This window comes from Papaver somniferum, unplaced genomic scaffold (genome assembly GCF_003573695.1).
Source record: "Papaver somniferum cultivar HN1 unplaced genomic scaffold, ASM357369v1 unplaced-scaffold_21, whole genome shotgun sequence".
Taxonomy (NCBI): Eukaryota; Viridiplantae; Streptophyta; class Magnoliopsida; order Ranunculales; family Papaveraceae; genus Papaver; species Papaver somniferum.
In genome coordinates, this window is record NW_020631041.1 from 9,600,667 (window position 1) to 9,621,905 (window position 21,239).

Below are 21,239 nucleotides of genomic sequence, written 5' to 3' on the forward strand. Positions count from 1 at the left end.
GCAGCAGTTGGAAGACACGACGTCACTTTACTCGTCGCATCAAACTGAACAATATGCAATTCCTGGAATGTACGAAGAGGATCTTGTGTTGCAGTACAGGGGCTGTGGAGCCTTGGAGGCTGCCAGAATATCAATATCTGGTATCCAGCTCCAACTCGTATGGCCCACCAGCATTTCGTGAGAAGGTCGTTTATGTAACCTTGTTAGTTTCCTTTTAAATAATCTGCTTAAATCAATAATTAGTGGTGAACCTCACAAAGTTTCATGATTTTATTTTTTCAGGGATGCTTTCTTCTTCTGGAGAATGTTGCACCACAGGATCCATCAAATACGTCTATCTCCATTCTCCATTCTTTAGCAGTTTAACGTCTATTTCCATGAAGTTAGAAACTGCTCAATCTGCTTATGCAAACAATATGAAAAACTGTAACCAACATTTGCTTCTCTTTTTTTTCTTTTGTTGTCTTATGCATTCACTTCTTTGGATCAGAATCCTTTTCATGCTTTTGTTCAGTATCTCAACTGCTTAATTAGGACAGTGAAAATATTATGCGGTTTTTAGATAAATAACATGAGTTGAATCCATCTTTGTTGGTAATTGCTGCTTTTGCGTTTTTTTTCATAGAGTGCTGTAATGGAAGAAGCAAGAAAAAAAGTGCTACATGGTGCACTGATGCTTCAAAAGTGCTTCCGTCTCGTGCCAAGCTCTCCATCATTTCCAGGAAACAAAGAGAGGATTAATGATGCTGCCAAAGTGTTAGGAAACCATCTAGGTCTTTGGCCATGGCTTACTATCTTTCGCCATTTTCTTTGATTCCAATGGCCTTCAAACAATCTTTTTTTTTTTTTTTTTTTATATCTTTGCTATTGCGAGCATCAATTTGAATATCCTACGGGCCATGGAAAGACCAACAGTTTCTTGTTGTAGTAAATAGATACACCAAGCAACGAATAACACCATGTTTTCCCCTTCAGCAGCGAAGAGCCGAAGCTTGTTTCAGTAAAATGTTCTAGGACATCTATCCTAAGCAGCAACTTTCTTGTTGAAAGTTCTCGGGCCATGGTGTATTATTATGCAATCCTACTGGAAGTGTTTTAACAACTTTACTACTTGCTTACGAGTAATTTGTAAAGCCTCTAAACGGCTAATGAAGGTTACAATATTGAAATACGGGAGTAATTGTAAAATGTGTTAATATGCACATGGACCAACTTAGAACAGTTAATTCTCAGCATCATGATTTCTCGACTGGGTCAATCTTGCAGCCAGGTACTCCATAATAAATGATCATGCACTGGCAATTTTTGTCTAATTCAGCAAGCATTGAATTGAAATTAAAGTCGCAACACAAACATATACAGAGGTAGCGCAAAATCTAACCTATAAGAGTCATTGCACGATGAAATGCCTCGTTCTCTCTCACATGGCTAATTGGGATCAGTCCAGTCAAGATTAAGCCTTTCGACTCTCGAAGGAAGATCTATATCATAGTTATCACCAGTCCAAATGCTTGTCTGACTTGCTACATCCGACTAAAAAAATTATACTCCCAAAAATGGGTAGTACAAGTATTTGACATCTGTTTAGGGTCGAGTCTCCATTCAAAAATTTGTTGATCTCTTTAAAACCTTCATTCGCCTTTTAAATGAATAGTATTAAGTATTTACTAACAAACTAGCCACAGATACTTGTTTCAAAAATAAAAAAGATATGTAGTAATAGTTTGTAATCTCAGAAGGGGAAAAGATAAAATGTGATACAACCACGACAAGATCCCCCAGCAAACTCCATTGAAACAAACTGAAGCACAAGACCACATTCTCCCCATAAGGCTTTGCGAGGATGTCCAAGTACTCACTTCCTCATCGTGTTAAAACCGAGCACCACCACCACCACAAACCAAGAGAAACATTAATCCCCAATCAACCACGCCCTTTGATTAAATATACAGTAACTAACATTTGCTTTAAAACGATCACATCATTCTTACTACTGAAGAAGCAATTATTGTGTCTCTCCTCGTGTTGTTCTTGTAATCTGAATTAAACACCGACCACTGGTCAAAGCTGGAACGATCAAGATATTTCCAAGAGGCGAAATACATTTATTTCTTGCTGCTTGAAATACCGTCTGTCCTCTTCGTCTACAAGAACGAGGTTCAAGTAGTATTTCACACTGAACTTGTTGTTAATGTTGCGGTATGTAGGTGTCAGCTCGTATGGGCTCAAAAACAGTCTTACTGGAATAGACTCCCCTGTGAGAAAAGACAAGAATGTCGTACACAAGTGTTACATGCTTTGTTGGATATTAAAGAGAAAATGCAGACAGCAGTTTCAAACCATAACTCGAGCAGCAGGAACAAAAAAAGCAATAACAAACAGAAATGACAGTGACCCATCGTTCAAGTAGACAAGTCCAAGGACCAGCATGATCATCCATGATAAATTAGGTACATGATCATATTCTAATGCAATGTAAATAATAAGATGATTTACCTCTAACTGGAGCACCGTCCATCAACTCATACTTCGCAAGGGTCTCCGTCTCAACATACGTATTTTGCCCTGATCCTGTTGATTCTCGCCGCCTTATTTCAAGCTCCATATTCTTAATCTTGATTCTCACAAGAAGAAAATATATTTTGCCTATAATCACATCCTTCAAATGATACCTGGGCATATTAAAATTCTATTAGCAAACACACCACTTTTCCTTTCCATCTCTGCATCCACAAGAGCACGTAATAAAAATCGAGTATGCACTCAGCATGGAGCACATTCACACTTACTTGCTTTTGCTGTACTCGAACTCAATGTGCAGGCAGTCTTCAATTCCAACTTCCATCTGTCCAAGGCATGGTTTCGCAACAGCCAGTTAGCAATCTTAAGCAATAAAGGTTAATCATTGAACTGTTGTACTATGACAAGGCGGTTAAATTAGTTTGATACTATGTTATACTACTACAAAAACGATATATTGAAAAATTAATTCACCGAATCGGCAATCCATACAGATAAGAAAGGATCCCTCCACAGAAGGATTGAAAATTAATACTAGTCATAAAATAGAGAATAAGAAACTTTGTATAGCACTACATGTAGAAAAAGCAACTAACGACTACAAATGAATCACTGACCTTAATACTGTTGTTGATTGGTGGAAGCGGTGTATAGTTACGAACCTGCAGTATAAAAGTGGCTTCACTTAAAGGAAGAGTAAATACTGATACTGTCGCATTAGAAGAAGTAGATGAACTGTAAGTTTCGGAATAAAGCACTAGACTTGGGCCCTGAAAGGCAGCTAATGAAACTAGTGTTGCTAAATTGCTATTCCAATTAGTTTCAGAGTAAAGAACTGAGATTAAGGCCCTGAGGGCACCTGTGAAACTAGTGTTGCTAAATTGAGAAAGTCCACGGTAAAGATAAGATGGAGATGGTAAAATTCAAAGTAAAGCTAGCTAAGTAGAACCATGAGAATACAGTAAAGCATTGAGAACTAGATGTTTTTGAGGAAAAGGAAGACAAGTTTACCACCAAATCTTGATATTCAACAATGTTGTTGACGTAGTTACGACTGATAGTCACTTTCAAAACATACCTGGAAGAAACAACCACCAAATAAGTAATCATTTACGAAAAATATGTAAGCAGATTGTCAAAGCGCAACTAAGTTAAAAAATTAACCTACCTGAGCCTTACGTTTACCCCATTGTAAGTCTCATATGGCATTTCAACAGTTGAAAATTCAAACGGATATGATTTTTTGTCATACATCTCACCAGGCACGTCAAGTTCCCTGACTGCACATAAAGAGTATCAGCAATCAGTAAACCCATTACATAATTAGTAACTTCACACAGTATGCGATGTTTAGCATGGAAAGAAAAATAGACCATAACACGTACCTAGAGAAGTAAAGTCATAAAAGTTTCCCTTGTCAAGGTAAAGCTCTGCAAGGGAAGAGGATTTACATAAGAACCACAACTTTCTTAACCAATAAGTCGAAACTTGAATAAAACACACAAGAGAAAAAATACTAGCAATTTTTTCAGGGAAGGTCCCAGGAAAAGCATATAGTAGTCTAGACGAATCAAAACGGCGTATCTTCCAAAAGTAGCCTCATCTTTCCTCCTCTCACATGGATAACTAACAGATTTAAAACTCATTGTACCAAAGTATTCCATTCATTTACAAAGCTGAGCATTGAATCAATATCTAGTTCACTGTTACACAGTACATAAGCAGTAATGATACAAATACTGATCGTTACAATATAACCAAATCGGAGAACTAAATGAAATTAAAAGTCGAACAAACTGTGTCACAGATAATACTCAAACGAAGATGTGGAAACATTAGCTTAATCGAGCACACGCATACCTATCTGACCAAGAAGCTCAATCTTAACCCCAGTGTGTTCAACTTTCTTCCCATGAACTGGTTCTATAGCAACCTACAGATTCAATCACTTCAATTAAGTAAATACCATAAAACCTAACTAAACAAAATTAGAGTACGTATCGCCAATGTGGGAACATACTACCTCTCCTATAATGTTCTCTTGACTTTTAAATAGAGGAACCATAATAGTTTGTCCATTTTCCTTCTTCAATGGAACCTACATATACCAAAGTGATCAGTACTAAAATGTAGTCTAAATTTGGTGTTGATAAATGATAATCGACATAAGAGAACTAATTTGAAGTACCTGTTTACGAGTTCTTCCATCAGACAATGTGATCGAAATGTTACAAGGTGCTTTAAATGCTCCAATTATAAAATTCTGAACAAGAAATCAAAATCAGAATCACTTTCAGATACAGGAATCAAAAACAACAAATCCAAATATAACTTTGTATGGAGAATTTTTACCATGTTTTGTTAATGCCAATAGAGTGAATCCAGAAGCCGATTTCTACAATTAAAAACGAATTCAAGAGATTGTGATCCTGGTGATTTTCTAGGGTATGAGCACAAGGATCTATCGAGAAAATAATGTAGTTAGGGAGATCAAATCACATACCTTGTTTGTAGAATTCGACGGGGGGGATTTTAAGGAAATTGGGGGAATTTGATTTTCGATCTTTTATTGGATCTGTTTCTGTTTGGTTTCTTCTCGATGATGGAAGACGAGAATGACTCGATGTTTGACCGTTCGTTTTTTTTGTTGGAAATTAACAGCGGGGAGGGCTGGACCGGGAACAAGGCACGCACAGAAAAGCCCAAGGACCACAAAGATTAGCTCTAGGGAAACTTAGGCGCATACCCAAAAAAAATAAGTGAAAACTACAGGGAGACCCATTCTCCCTGATGTTACTACTATGAAACCCACGCTCCCAAAACTACAGGCGCGCACCCAAATTCTGGAAGAAAATTATTCTCAAACCCAAAATATATAAAAATCATGTTTTCCCGAGATTTTTTTTTTTCCATGGCCGCCGCTGTATTGAGAAGAAGAGGAAAAAAATTATTATCTGCTTCATTGATATCTGCTTCTAGATCTGTTGATGTTGTTTCTGGACCTTCTTCTTCCCAGTAAAAATATTATTTGAAGTGGTTTTACTGTTGAAAATCGATGTGGGATTTGGAAGTTGAATCGATGATGTTGTTGACGATTGAGGAGTGTGTTCTGATGGGTTTAATTAGGTCATTATATAGAAGGTTAGGGTTTACTGAAGGTATAAAAATTGAATTATAGGAAGGGGGGTTTGAATTCGTAGATGGAAAAATGGATTTACGGTGGTTGTGTTAGAGTTTACAATGAAGACATGAAGTTGAGTTGCAACAGAGAACAAAGAAGGAGAAATTGAAGTTATGTGATGAAATAACAAATGGGTTTGGTGGATTATAGGGTCTGAGAAGGTTAATGGAGCTGTTATTGCCATGGGTTGTTGCTATATAGTGGTTGATGGGGGTTTCAAGCAAGAAACTGCTGTGATGAACAGAAAGAGAATCTGGTAGTGAACCTTAAAATTTCAAGCAAGATTAAGACATTATAATTAATTGGAGATTTTCTAGGCTTCTAGTAAATCTTTATGCATTTACTACTTTCGGATGGCAATTTCAATTCAGATTGTGTATCTATTAATCTTCTTCCATGGATTTTACGAGTACCAGGTGTCTCAGCCGAAGGTTTCCTTCTCAAGTACACTCGAAGAACACAACCTACGCCACAGGCTGCACACAACCTTCTCAAGTACTAGATGGTTCCACGTATGCTTAATGGGAGATGCAGATGGTGGAATATAATGGATCTATGGAGTTTTAGCCGTGAGTTTACTGTGGAGAAGATGAGAAACAACAAGGAGAGGGTAAGTTGTTACTGGCAGGGAGAAACGGAATTGAGCTGTAGCCGAGAAGCGGAACTGGCAGCGAGCAAAATTGGCTCTGCATAAAGTGTAGAGTTGAGGAAATTGAGATCGCTTCCATGGACGTGAACAAGAAGCTGATGCACATAATGAAAATTGGATTCGTGGAAAGATTGAGCTCATTGTGTGTTCGCTGGATTGGGTAGATGGTTAGAGTTGTTACTACCGGGCAGGAAAGAAATGCACATCACTGAAGAAGAGAAATGTCAAGTGGTCCAATGGAGTTGTTCGCAAAGGAGATGAATGGTCTGTTGGATGTTTGATCGAATGGAGGATGGGTGTTGTGTTCGAGCTGTTGTCGGTGCCATCGGTTTAGTGTCTGCACGAAAGGGTTCGATCTATAAAGGCATGGATGCTTTTTCTCTACAATCTACAGTAGATTATGACTAAAAATGGTGTTGTTTGGCAAAGATAAACAAGGGTTAAAACTGTAGAGAGTTGGAGGTTAGGAAGTCGAAGGTGGGTGAACAACTGTTGCCGGTGATGACTTGGAGTTAGCTGTGTTGGCTTTGCGTCCTCTAATGACTGAGATAAGTTTAGTTGGCGAAACTGGAATCGAAATAGGACTGTGGTTCATACTGCGAATTAAAGATAGAGAATGTGGAGATAAAATTGCGACTGCAATTGGAACTCGGAGATGGACTGTTTGTTGGCTAATTTGAATTCGAAGTGGAGATGTTTGTTGGCTGCACTAGTCGAGAATAGATGAGATATTGTTGTTGGTTAGCTGGTCAGAGAATAAGCAAGGAAGTGGAGGGAAGAGGATGCATGCTGTATGAGTAGTCGATTGAATCAGAGGTGTTGCTGCTGCCATGACCTGAACAAGGAAGCTAAGAATTGATTGATGCATTACTCGTTATGCAGATTTGAAAGTGGTTGCATAACCTGTTATGCATATACAAAAGTTGTTGCATAACTTGTTATGCAATTTAGAAAATGGTTGCATAACACGTTATGTAGTAACTTTTTTGTGACTATTGAAACCAATAAAAATAAAGAGAGCATAACTTGTTATGCACCTATAATAATATCTGCATAACAAAAACAAAGACCGCATAACTTGTCATGCACCTATAATAATATCTGCATAACATGTTATGCAGTCGCGAAAATGGATGCATAACCTGTTATGCATCCGAAAATATGTCTGCATAATGCATTATGCATCGAGAAAATGGTTGCACAATCTTTTATGCATCGAGAAAATAGATGCATAATGCATTATGCATCAATTTTTTATGTAGTTACGCACTAATACAATGACTACATAACTTGTTATAGATGCATAACTTTGTTATGCAAATTATGCAGTGGCATAATTTGTTATGCAGTGGAGAAAATGGTTGCATAATTCGTTATGCGTCTGCAGAAGGTGTTATGCATCTTTTTTGGTGACTGCATAATGGTTATGTATCAAGTTTTCAAAAATTTAGCCTAAAATGATGATCACCTCCGATTTTTTCGTGAAAAACAAAAATTTGATATTGTTGTTTGTACTCGTTGTGTAGCTCTCTTAAAAAGATTTCCAACAATATAAAATTTGTAAAATTCCAAGGCGCGGATTTTTAGATATGTTATATCCAAGTTGCGTTGTCAATTATACCCCTGAAAAATTAGGCTGCATAACGAGTTATGCCTGAAAAAATAGTATGCATAACGAGTTATGTATTAATTCTTAATAATTTTGGATAATTTTGGGTGTCAGAGAAATAATTATGGGTGTCACGGTATATAAAATTAATTGTGGTCCTGAGAATGAGAATATTATTTTTTTTGGGTCTCCCCCTAATTTCCCCAAAAAAATAATATTCTCATTGTCAGGCACACAATTAATTTTAGGTACCGTGACACTCCTAGTGACATCCAAAATTATCCGAAATTATTAAGAATCAATACATAACGCGTTATGCATACTATTTTTTTCAGGCATAACCCGTTATGCAGCCTAATTTTTCAGGGGTATAATTGGCAATGCAACTTGGATATAACATATCTATAAATCCGCGCCTTGGAATTTTACCAATTTTATATCGTTGGAAATCTTTTTAAGAAAGCTACACAACGAGTACAAACAACAATATCGAATTTTCGTTTCTCACGAAAAAATCGGAGGTGATCATCATTTTAGGGAAAGATTTCGAAAAATGACTGCATAACACAATATGCAGACTCCAAAAAGGATGCATAACACAATATGCATACACCACAAAAGATGCAAAACACGTTATGCAAACATATTTTTGTTCATGCATCAATTAAAATGATGTATATGCCTGAATCTAACAGAAAAAGCAGACGCATAACAAATTATGCAACCATTTTCTCGACTGCATAACAATTTATGCATCTATAACAGGTTATGTAGCCATTTTTTTGGTTGATTTTAGTGCGTACAAATAAAATTGATGCATAATGCAATATGCAGCCAAATTTTTGGACGCATAACAGGTCATGCATCCATTTTCACGTCTGCATAACATGTTATGCAGACATTATTGTAGGTGCATGACAAGTTATGCAGTCTTTTTTATTGCTGGTTTCGATACTAACAAATAAGTTGATGCATAACATGTTATGCAACCATTTTCTGGACTGCATAACAAGTTATGCAACAATTTTTGTAGATGCATAACAGGGTATGAATCCGTTTGCATGACTGCATAACATGTTATGCAAACATTTTCTCGACTACATAACATGTTATACAACCTGTGACCTAGGCATACATCTAACATTCATCCAATACCAATTTCATCTCTTATTCCCTGCAATACTCTCAGCTGCATTTCCAATACCACCAATTCTGAAATCCACCACCTGCAACAGCTCACAATCTAGCCTGTAAGTTCATATCCATCCATCTAAACTCATTTTACAGCAATTCAATGGCACCACCAGTACCTTCACTGCAAGCCTAAGCATTCATCTAGGTTCCACCTGCACCATTTCAGTTGAGTTCCTGCAAACCCTTAATCCTAATCCAACGAAACACCAAGCCTTTATTCAGTTACAGCAGCAACCATTCCTTCTTTGCACATTTCCATCCTTGTTGTAGTTAGCAGCACACCCATACTTTTCTGAATCCATTGTAAAACCACCTGCAACACCAGCTGAAACTGCATCAATAACACAACTTCATTTCCTGCATCTTCACCAGCACCGCAATCCCATGTAAATCATCAAACCAACAATTCCATTATTCTGCATCTCAGGTCACATTACCACTTTCACCTTCTTTCTCTGTCCATCTCTCAATCTTACTCTTCAAAACCCACAACCCAGAATTTACCTTCTTCATCTTCGATTCTTAGTAACAGCAGCAACGGTAGACTCATCTTCTTCAACATTCTAGTCTCGAACTGATTCATTTCCTTCTCTGAGCTCAATTTCTCCATCTGAGAACCCTAATTTCACCAGAATCGTCAATTCCGTCAAACCCATCTTTCAATTTATCCTTCTCTATCTCAGACAGCATTGTTGCTTCCTTATTCAGAAAAAACGCGTTCATAATCTCCTTCAATTTCTTTGTGATTCTCAGCATCAAGCCCTAGCTTTTCTTCCCTAATTGAATCGACCAAATGAAAACAACTTCATCTCCACCATCACTGTAACAATAATATTCACCAGTCTCTGATCATCACACTCGATTCATCGCATCCATCATCAATAGAAACAATCAAATCTGTCTACTTTCTTCACGATTCAAACAAAGAATCACATCAAAATCTCACCATTCCCATTCTCAATCTCAGTTCAGAACAACTTCATCTTAATTTTTCTCGTTCTCCCAAGTATCTGAGATTTTATTAACTCTCAGCAACATCCGCCATCGGGAATTCACGGTAGAGTGAAGAGGAAGAAGAAAAGGAAACGAAGATGAAGAAAAAAAAGACTGAAAAATAATTTTATAAATTCTGGGTATGGGATAAATTTAATCCCAGAAAATGGGTGCGCGTCTGAACTTTTCTGGGCGTGGATTTCACAGTGGAAAAAATCTGTAAAATGGGTTTGTCGATAGTTTTCACTTAGCTCTACCCATCCGGCTCTACCCTTAAAAAATAATAGAACGACGATTCAAATAAACATCAATCTATATGGTAATTTTGCTTCATACACTATTAAATTGTCTTAAGCTTTCTAATTTTACTCTTTAAATATAGTAATACAGAGATCCAATCAAACATCAATCTACATGGTAATTTTCGATTTTGACTTACCTCGTTCAAGCATCATAGGGCATTGGATACCAAAAACAGAAGTCAGTTCTAGAAATCAAAGCCCAAGAACCATAAAATTTCTCTTTGTAAAGCTCTCTAGTTTTACTCTTGAAAACCAGTAAAACAGAGATTCTAATAAACATCAAGTTATATAGTAATTCTTTTTTTTACTTTGTTCTATTTTTTTGAGGTAGGCATGACTCAATTTCAAAGCCATAAATGCACATATATAACACAAAGTTACTGTAGTCACTATCGATAGGAAAATTAAATTCTCGCTAGATAAATATTTTTTGTTATTTATTGGGACTAATCTCGTTCAAGCATACTTATGGAGTATTTGGATACCAGAAGGAGAAACCAGTTCCAGAAATCGAGAAGCAAAAATGTTTTGTTTCATAAAAAGTAGACTTTTTTATTTCTATAAATCATTTTGAAATTTTGTCACAAATTAATTCTGACTGATTTTTAGAAGTAAAAAAAATATAATAATTTTGTACCTCGTCAGAAATAGGTAATAAAAACTCGTCTTCTTCTCTAACAATCCCCCAACTTCCGATCACATTTGATGTGATAGCCATCGTCGCCGACAAGTTACAACATATAACATAAGTTACATAACCTTGTATAACATCGATTTTAATCTTATTAAGATTTATATTTCAATTTTTATCTTAATCTTCATCTTAATCAAGGTTCTAATTGTATAGATGAAGTCAAGTCTTAATTAATTATTTTCACGGATTAGACTTAAATTTTTGATAGAGACGAACTAAATTTCAATTTTAATGTTAGTCAGGGTCTCAATATCGAGAAACTCTTATAACATTTCAATAGGAACAGACATTGGGGCATTCCTAACTTAACAAAGTACAGTTTGAACTTTATCCCCAATTGATTACATGAATATGCCAAGTATCCAGTTTTACAACTTTTATGAAGAAGGGTGGCGGTGGTGACAGTGGATATTGTAAATTGTAGTGGCAATAGTAATGATAGTAACATGGATTATTGTACTGAAAAAGAGAAGAAGGAAAATTTTAATTACTGACTTTAAATTAGGTCTACAATAAATGTGTTTTTAAACTGTGGTGGTACTTAGGTAAAGTATGGGTGGTATTTAGGTAAAACCTTAACTATTTGGTTTTCAACTTCCAGAAGTAAGAACAACTCTTGAATTGACAGTTTGTTTGTTGGAGATTAACAGCACAAAGGCCTGGCCCGGATCAACGCACGAAAGACAAAGCCCAGGGGCCAAATTAGATTACGTTTTGGTTCATTGTCCAATTGGGTTTGGGATCATCTTATGATTTTATGCATCCTCCCGGTCTCTCTCTTACCTTATAAGCTGCACTCTACTGCATTTGATCAGTTTATGAAAATTACAAATAGACTAGGAAACGCAAAACTTTTCCTACGAAGAAGTGGAATTCATTGTGTGAGACTGACTATAAGTAAAGGCTTTGCTTGAACCTTCATGTGTTTTAGTCATTCAAACTGACAACGTATAGGTGATCATATATATTTGTCCGTGATCGAGAGCTTTTGAGTTTTTATATCGGTCTCTTTTTGCTGATCAATCTTCCCCCGGCCAGCAGAACTGTAGGATCTGACAACTATTAGTCTACCTGCAATAAGAACTGATAGTGAAGAAGAAATAAAATAGAAGTTAAGAATGTTTATTGATACTTAAACTTCAGTTCTCAGTTTTTAGAAAACAAAGAACAACACCTATTTATAGGTGTTTACAGAAAGACTAGCCAGTAGAAAACTAGTCAGTAATGCTAACAAATCGAAACAATTTCTCCTAAGTACTCGGTATAACAAATACCAAGGACTGTGACTTATTCAAAAAAGAAAGATAAAAACTTAGCTTATGTTTGAGATTAAATTCCAACAGCCTCCCTTAAGCTCAAACACTACAAACACCCATAAGCTTTTTCATCTTGTAAAATGCTTCAACCTTCAGTGGCTTAGTAAATATGTCTGCAATTTGATTTTGTGACTCACAGAACTCCAGTTCAATCTCGCTGTTCTTCACAAAATCTTGTATTTTATGAAACTTGATGTCGATGTGCTTGGTTCTTCCATGAAATACTGGATTTTTGGTTAAATATATTGCAGACTTGTTGTCATAAAATATCTTTGTTGTTGTTGCTTGAGTGATATTCAATGTTTCAAGTACACGCCGTAACCAAACATCTTGACATGTTGTAGCATTAGCTGCTATGTATTCAGCTTCGGCAGTAGAGAGAGAAACTATTTGATGCTTCTTCGATGACCAAGAGATTATGCCAGAACTCATAAGAAACAAGAAACCAGAAGTACTCTTTCGATCTAAATGATCACCCGCCCAATCACTGTCCGTATATCCAAGCAGTTCAGAGTTATTAGATGATGCATAAAAAATACCATCAGCTTGTGTACCTTTTACGTAACGGAGAATCCGTTTTGCAGCTTGTATATGAGCTTGACTAGGTGCCTCCATGAATCGACTAACTAGCGTAGACTCCCAACCAGTTGGCGATAATGTGTTTGATTCACTAACTCAGCATTATCTATCTGCTCCCACTGAATTCTAGCTTCTACCGGTGTCTTTGTAGGAGTGCAAGAATCCATCTTAAACCTCTTCAACACATCAGCAACATACTTCTTTTGGGAAATGAATATGCCGTTATCTTCCTGCACAACTTCCAGTCCAAGAAAATAAGACATGAGACCCATGTCAGTCATCTCAAAATGACTAATCATAGCCTCCCTGAATTCAGATATCATACTTGAATTAGTTCCAGTAAAAATCAAGTCATCCACATACAAACATACAAAAAGCATATCTCCATCTGCAGTAGTCTTGATATATAAAGTGGGTTCATATTGGCATTTCTGAAAACCATGTTGAAGAAAATAGGAATCGATACGAGTATACCAGGCTCGCGGTGCTTGTTTGAGCCCATAAAGATCTTTCTTCAACCTGAGTACTTTGTTTTCTTCACCTTTCTTAGCATAACCAAGTGGTTGGTCCACATAAACTTCCTCTTCTAGTACCCCATTAAGAAACGCAGATTTAACATCCATTTGATGAATCTTCCATTTCTTTTGAGCTACTAGGGAAATAGCAAGACGAATAGTATCCATTATAGCTACTTGTGCGAACACTTCGTAGTAGTCGATACCAGGCTTTTTCTTATAACCTTTCACCACAAGACGCGCCTTAAGTCTGTCCACACTCCCGTCAGGCTTGTACTTCGTCTTGTATACCCATTTAACTCCAATTGATTTCTTTTCTGGAGGAAGCGTGGTCAGCTCCCAAGTGCCATTCTTTTCAATTGAATGGATTTCATCATTCATTGCACGAACCCAACCTTCATCTTGTACTGCCTCTACATAAGTTATAGGATCACAATCTGCAAACAATGCAAAACTTACAAGTTCTTCGTCAGATTCATTATTATCATTTGTTACAATGTAATCCTGAAAACGGGTAGGGAGAGAACGAGTTCGTGTAGAGACACGAGTTGTTGGCACTTGTTCTGGAGAGGAATCAGTTTCAGAAATATTATAATCAGGTGTTTTAGAACTTTCCGGTGCTATAGGAACGAGTGATTCGATCTGTGGTTCTTCATTCTCCATGACATCTAACTCAATTCCCATTTGCACCTTTTCTGCACTTGTCCACTGCCATGCTTCGTCTTCAAAGAATTCAACGTCTATGCTAACAATAACAACACCAGTAGTTGGATTGAACAACTTGTAACCCTTTGTTCTATCACTGTAGCCAAGGAAGATGCACTTCTCACCCTTCACATCTAGCTTTTGTCGCTTTTCATACGGTACATGAGAATATGCAATGTATCGGAACACACGAAGAGCCGCAACATCTGGTTTGTAACTTCTCCATGCTTCTTCAGGAGTCATGTCTGGAACACTTGTGGTAGGACACCGGTTAAGAATATATCCAGCACATGCAACTGCTTCAGCCTAGAATAATTTCGGTAAGTTCTTGTAATGCAACATACTACGAGCCATTTCAACTATAGTCATATTCTTCCTTTCAGCGATGCCATTTTGCTGTGGAGTATAACTGGCCGTGAGTTGGTGCCTAATTCCATGCATTCTACAAAAATCACCAAAGGCCTTGGAGTTGTACTCTCCCCCTCTATCAGTGCGAAGTATCTTCAAACTGTTGTTACTTTGCTTCTCAACATGAACTTTAAAATTCTTGAATATTTCAAAAGCTTCAGACTTTTTCTTTAGAAAATAAATCCATGTCTTTTTACTGTAATCATCAATGAAAGTAAGGAAATAACGGTTACCTCCATTGATACAGTTTGCATTAGACCGCAAAAGTCTGAATGAATATTTATCTCCAACTGCCTTGTTGCTCTGCGAGACATTCCTATTGGAAACGGATGTCTGTGATGCTTTCCGATGATACAACCTTCACATACTCGGTTAACTTCGTCCAACAATGGAAGCCCTGTAACCATTTCTTTCTTCGCCAATGAACGCAGACCATTAAAGTTAAGATGACCAAAACGAAAATGCCACAACCAATTGTCATCTAGGATGATGTTACTGAAAGCACACATAATTTCTGTTTTTACAGGCAAAGGAAATAAACGACTCTTAGTTATCTTGACGGCAGCAATCAACTCCTTCTTACGGTTTTCTATGGTACAAACACCATCTTCAACGATAAAACGAAGCCCATTCACAGATAATTGACCCATACTGAATAAATTCTAATGTAAGCTTGGTACATAAAAGACATCATGAATGCAATGATGTGAATTATCTGCTAAAGCAATGAGCACTTTACCTTTACCCAGAATAGGAACCTTGGATTTTTTCCGAAGTTCACTACTCCTCGAACAGATTCATCAAGATGGGAAAATAACTCCTTATTGCCACACATATGATTACTGCAACCGGAATCCAAAAACCATGTATTGTTGCTGCCATCTTCTTCTTGTGAAACATTGCAAGCAAAAAACAACTTTTCTGGTTCCTCAATCTCCACAAAGTTCGCCTGCTCTGTCTTCTTTTTCGAATTTTTAAACCAACAATGATAGCTGTAGTGTCCAGGTTTTCCACAGTGATAGCATTCTTTGGACTTATCTTCCTTGTGTGTAGGTTTACTTTTGCCTGGACTTGATGATGTTCCTTTGCTAGAGCTTTCCTTATTAGTGATAATGGCCTTGCTTTTCAAAGCATGTTCTAAAGAAGAACTTGTCTTTCTTTGCTTCATCCTGTACTCATAGGCAGATAGTGAACCCTCTAATCCCTCAATGGTTAGAGTAGACATATCTTTTCCTTCTTCTATTGCAGTAACAACATAATCAAAAATTTCTGTTAGTGATCTCATGATCTTTTCAACAACACGAGAATCAGCTAACTGTTCACCGTTAACCCTTAATTGATTCAAAACAACTTGAACTCGAGAAAAATATTCAGAAATGGATTCAGATTCATTCATGGATAAAGTTTTGAATTCACCTCGTAAGGTTTGCAACCTTGCTCTTTTCACCTTGTCATCGCCTTTGTAAGCTTTATGCAAGATGTCCCATGCTTGCTTAGATGTTTTTGCAGCTGGAATCTTTTCAAAACTGCATCGTCAAGGGCTTGGTGTATGAAGTACAAAGCTTTCTTGTCCTTCTTTTTGTTCTCTCTCAAATCATCCCTCTGGGCTTGAGGAAGAGCTGCACCAACTGCCGTATCATCTACATCAAAGAATCCAGACTCAACAATCTCCGTAAGCTCCTGAAAACCAAACAAGACTTTCATCTGGATGCTCCATCGATCGTAATTCTTCCCACTGAACTGTGGAACTTGAGGCTGTATTGAATCCTTCATTGTAGCTTTTTATCAATCACATAATCTGCAAGACTGTTCACAGCGGAAACTTAAGGATCGAGCACTAGCTCTCGATGCCAAATGTAGGATCTGACAACTATTAGTCTACCTGCAATAAGAACTGATAGTGAAGAAGAAATCAAATAGAAGTTAACAATGTTTATTGATACTTAAACTTCAGTTCTGAGTATTTAGAAAACAAAGAACAACACCTATTTATAGGTGTTTACAGAAAGACTAGCCAGTAGAAAACTATCCAGTAATGCTAACAAATCGAAACAATTTCTCCTAAGTACTCGGTATAACAAAGACCAAGGACTGTGACTTATTCAAAACAGAAAGATAAAAACTTAGCTTATGTTTGAGATTAAATTCCAACAAGAACTCGATCCAACAATTCAATAACAATGCCTTATCAACAATATTGCAGTAGTTATTGTATCTCTTTATTAGTTTTCCTCTTCATCACACTCCTTCCTACCGCTCCAGCAAAAAACATGCCAGTCACAACCAATATTTTATCTGTCAACCCAGGTCCGAATCACACACTGAGTGAGTTCTTAGATACCGGTCGAGGTAGTGATGTCGTTGGCTTGTCGGAATTAAAGAAATACTTCCACCGCTTTGGGTACCTACCAGCAACTGAACCGAATTTCACCGATAATTTTGATGAGCACTTTGAATCAGCTGTCACTCTATACCAGTCGAAACTTGGGTTACCTACAACTGGTAGACTCGATTCCGCTACTCTATCTCAAGTTATGTCACCAAGATGCGGTGTGCCTGATCAGAATGATGATCATAACAAGTTACATGCAACTAAACACTACTCGTTTCTGAAGGGCCGGCCGAGTTGGAATCATTCCATCGTGCCATTGATGTTAAATTACGCATTATCGCCGGAACATATCATCGGTTACATTAACATATCAGACATTCGTGTTGCCCTTGAGCGGGCTTTCTCGACGTGGTCCTCAGCTATTCCAGTTGATTTTACAGAAACTCAGGATTACGAGCATGCTAACATCACCATCGGTTTTTACTATGGCGATCATGGGGATGGGGATCCATTTGATCCTACGGTGCTTGAACATGCAACTGGTCCGGGACCAGACGCACATTTACATTTCAACGCAGCGCTTACTTGGGCAATTGATTTCAGTTCAGAGAAATCAAAAAATGCCTATGATTTGGAAAGCACGGCTGTACATGAAATCGGGCATTTGTTAGGGCTGGATCATTCAAAAATTAGCCAAGCAATCAGGTGGCCTTACGGAGGCGCTAGAGAGAAACACGTACACTTGTCTCTGGACGATGTCAATGGTGCTCAAGCTCTCTACGGCAAAAGCCCAAATTTTAAATTAGATTCTCCTGAAGGAAAAGAAGTGGCTAGTAGCGATCAGTCTTCTTCTTCTTTTGGTTTACGGGAAATCATTGTCATTTCTATTTCTGTAGTAGTTAAATTTTTTTTTTTTTATAATCGCAACTTGTTGAACACGATCCTTTCTTTTTGCAACGTTTTATTTGTTATCATGAATTCCTCTTCATTAGTTTTAGAGATTTTGACTATGGGAAATCTCCTGTTGCAAATTGGGCTTGATGCATTTTGATCTTACCGGAAATTGTCCGTGTAATGATATTAAGCATGAAAATTTTGAGCCTACTTAAGTAGTTGAGTTGCATGGAAATTGTACATTTAACATCGCCAGAAAACTTTAATAGTGTTCCTGTGTATAGTTTGTCCATTTTCCTTGTTGAACGGAACCTATATTGCGTTGCAATTGACCAAAACATAAAATCCTTCAAATCAAAACATAAAATCCTTCTGAGAAGCGCGATTGTGTGAGATTGACTGGCTATAAGAGCAATTCCTGTGATACGAAGATAAAATCATCCATAACCAAGGAGTATATGTGGACCGTCAGCAAGGGAGTCCGTCCTGAAGACAGTCAAGAAAGGCAGGGGCTTAGAATTTTTGTTTCACTTTAGCTTCTTAGCATGATGACTTAGACGGCAGCAATCTAATGATAATTTTTCAGTTAAATCAATTTATAAAGCTTTATGGAACTCTAGAAACCAAGACTCTGGTTATACTAACACTATTTCTATTTCTTTGAAATCATTTCTAGAAGACTAAACTTCCCACAAATATCTTCTGTTTTCTTATGAAATGTCTCCAAAAGTGTCTTCATGTGTAACAACCATACTGCAAGCATGCGCATCTCTTTATTAAATGCTCCTTTGTTAAGGATGTGTGGAATGTTGTAATTAGTAAGAAAAATACTCATGTTTTATCTGCTCAGTTTGATGATTGGCTTGTAGCATGTTTCAGTTGAGGTAATCAAAATGGTACCAGAGCAAGTATTCCGGAATGGTTTGGTTTTGTAATATTGCACGTTTGGAAATGAAGGTGCATGGAAGTCTTTGATAGTGAACAGCCTAACATGCAATATGTTGTACACTTGATTAAATCTGATTATGCTAATTGGCATATAATCAGTACTTCTAAATTTGTACCCTATATATACTGTTGATATTATCCAAAGAAGAAGATCCTATCCATCATTTACTGAGTTCAACTTTGATGCAACTTCTTGAGAAGTTTCACATGAGATAGGAATGGACTAATCCTAAGGAATTTTACAGGTGTCACAGAAGGACTTAAATGCTTCAAAGACAGCGCAGTAGATCCTGAACAAGCTGAAGCCAAATCTCTTTCGGAAGGTGCTCTATGGGCCAGCGAAAAAGGAGTGGAGAACTTATGCTTGGAAGGAGATCTTCATAATGTCAAGGCTATTAATGGAAATTTAGATGTAATAAAATGGACAATCAAAAACTTAATCATGAACTGGGTAAGGTTTTGAGTTTATTTAGTAGTTGGAATTAGGGTGTGCATACAATCCAGAACCGTCCGTAAAATTGTGGGTGAAAACCAATCCGCAAGAGTCTATGGACCAGTCACGGGTGAATCCTCAAATCCGCAAATTTTAACGGTATGGCTGCGGTTGGCTTTATAAATTCGCGGATGTATCACACTGTGGGGTAGTGAAGAAATTTCTTAAAACTACTGAGGATAACATTGAAAAATTCAGTTTTTATAATAGTAGAGCTTGAAAATTCGAAGGTGGTTTGACTCATGATCAATTCCAAGAGTAATAACATGACACAGGAAAACGATTTGGCCGATTGCAATTATTTACAAGTATTTTCTGTCGTATAGCTTATTAGATTTTAGGAGACAGAGTTTAATGAATTCACAACTGTAAATATTTTGTTTATTCTTATTGATATATATAGTGAATTAGATTACATAGGAATTAACTAAGAAGTTACAACAAATAGAGATATTCTAGGAATATGACTATATTTACGTAAGACTAAAACTAGGAAAGAACTAGTAAACTGGGAAACCTAGTAGACTACAGATATATCGCTAACACCCCCCCTCAAGTTGGAGGAGTCGATCCACATCGAATACCCAACTTGCTAACCAAATGCTGAAATTGCTTGACACCTAAAGGTTTTGTGAATAAATCTGCAAGCTGTTCAGAAGACTGTAGATGTTGTGGTTTGATTAAGCCGTTGAGCAGTTTTTCTCGGACAAAATAACAATCAATTTCGATGTGCTTAGTCCGCTCGTGGAACACTGGATTTTGAGCAATGTGAATAGCTGCTTGACTGTCACAGGAAACAATTATTGGAAGAATGCAAGGAATTCTTAAATCCTGAAACAAATAACGAAGCCATTGTAGTTCTGCAGTTAAATGTGCAAGGGCCCGATATTCAGCCTCAGCAGAGGAACGAGCAACAGTTGGTTGCTTTTTAGATTTCCAGGAAACTGGGCTGTTACCTATAGTAACAAGATAGCCAGTAGTGGATCGTCGGGTCATTGGACATCCTGCCCAATCAGAGTCGGTATATCCTTTGAGTATCAAAGGAGTGGAAGAGGCCAAAAAAAATTCCATGACCAATAGTACCTTTAAGGTATCGTAAAACATGATTAGCAACATCCAGATGAGAAGAATGGGGACGTTGCATAAATTGACTTAAATAATTCACTGCATAAGTGATATCCGGTCGTGTGACTGTAAGATATAATAGACGACCAATTAAGCGCCGATAAATACTAGGATCTGGCAAAGGTGTACCAGCCTCGGATGTCAATTTCAGGTGCGCATCCATAGGGAACGAAGAGGTGCGCGATCCAGTGAGTCCAGAATCCTTTAGGATATCCAGAATGTACTTCCTTTGACAGAGGAAAATTCCTTTGGAAGAACGAGAAACTTCTATGCCCAAGAAGTATTGTAATTTTCCTAAATCTTTGATTGAGAAATAGGACGCAAGTCTTGATTTGAGAGAAGTGATGAAAATATTATCAGTACCAGTGATAATTATATCATCTACATAAATAAGGACAAAAATGGATGTGTTGCCTTTATGATATGTGAAGAGAGAATTATCACATAATGATTTTTGAAAACCTTCAGCAAGTAACACCGAAGAAAATTTGGCAAACCATTGCCTAGAAGCTTGCTTCAGCCCATATAAAGATTTTTTTAATCGAAGAACTTTGGAGTGGCCCTCAGAACCTAAACCAGGTGGTAATTTCATGTAAATTGCTTCATCAAGATCTCCTTGGAGAAACGCATTATTGACATCAAGTTGATGGAGAGACCAGCCTCGAATGGCAGCAATGGATAATAGCACACGCATTGTGACGAGTTTAGCAACAGGAGCAAAAGTATCATAAAAATCAATTCCTTCTTGTTGGGTATATCCTTTTGCCACTAAGCGAGCTTTA

The 21,239-nt window shown here is 37.2% G+C and overlaps 2 protein-coding genes across 2 annotated transcripts; one reads left to right on the top strand and one right to left on the bottom strand.

Moving 5' to 3' along the window:
* Positions 1–1,601: 1,601 nt before the first annotated feature.
* Positions 1,602–5,131, bottom strand: LOC113340354 (vacuolar protein sorting-associated protein 26B-like). The gene is made up of 12 exons (XM_026585562.1): positions 5,024–5,131; positions 4,873–4,915; positions 4,709–4,783; positions 4,544–4,618; positions 4,381–4,453; positions 3,906–3,950; positions 3,689–3,800; positions 3,532–3,598; positions 3,138–3,182; positions 2,790–2,845; positions 2,497–2,672; positions 1,602–2,255 (listed from the first exon to the last, which is right to left on the bottom strand). The coding sequence occupies exons 2-12, from the start codon at positions 4,873–4,875 to the stop codon at positions 2,077–2,079; spliced, it is 906 nt and encodes a 301-aa protein (XP_026441347.1). The 5' UTR covers positions 4,876–4,915; positions 5,024–5,131; the 3' UTR covers positions 1,602–2,076.
* Positions 5,132–16,935: 11,804 nt separating this feature from the next.
* Positions 16,936–19,302, top strand: LOC113339563 (metalloendoproteinase 4-MMP-like). The gene is made up of 2 exons (XM_026584809.1): positions 16,936–17,857; positions 19,085–19,302. Exons 1-2 carry the CDS (start codon positions 16,936–16,938, stop codon positions 19,300–19,302), a joined length of 1,140 nt encoding a protein of 379 aa, XP_026440594.1.
* The last annotated feature ends 1,937 nt before the right edge of the window (positions 19,303–21,239 follow it).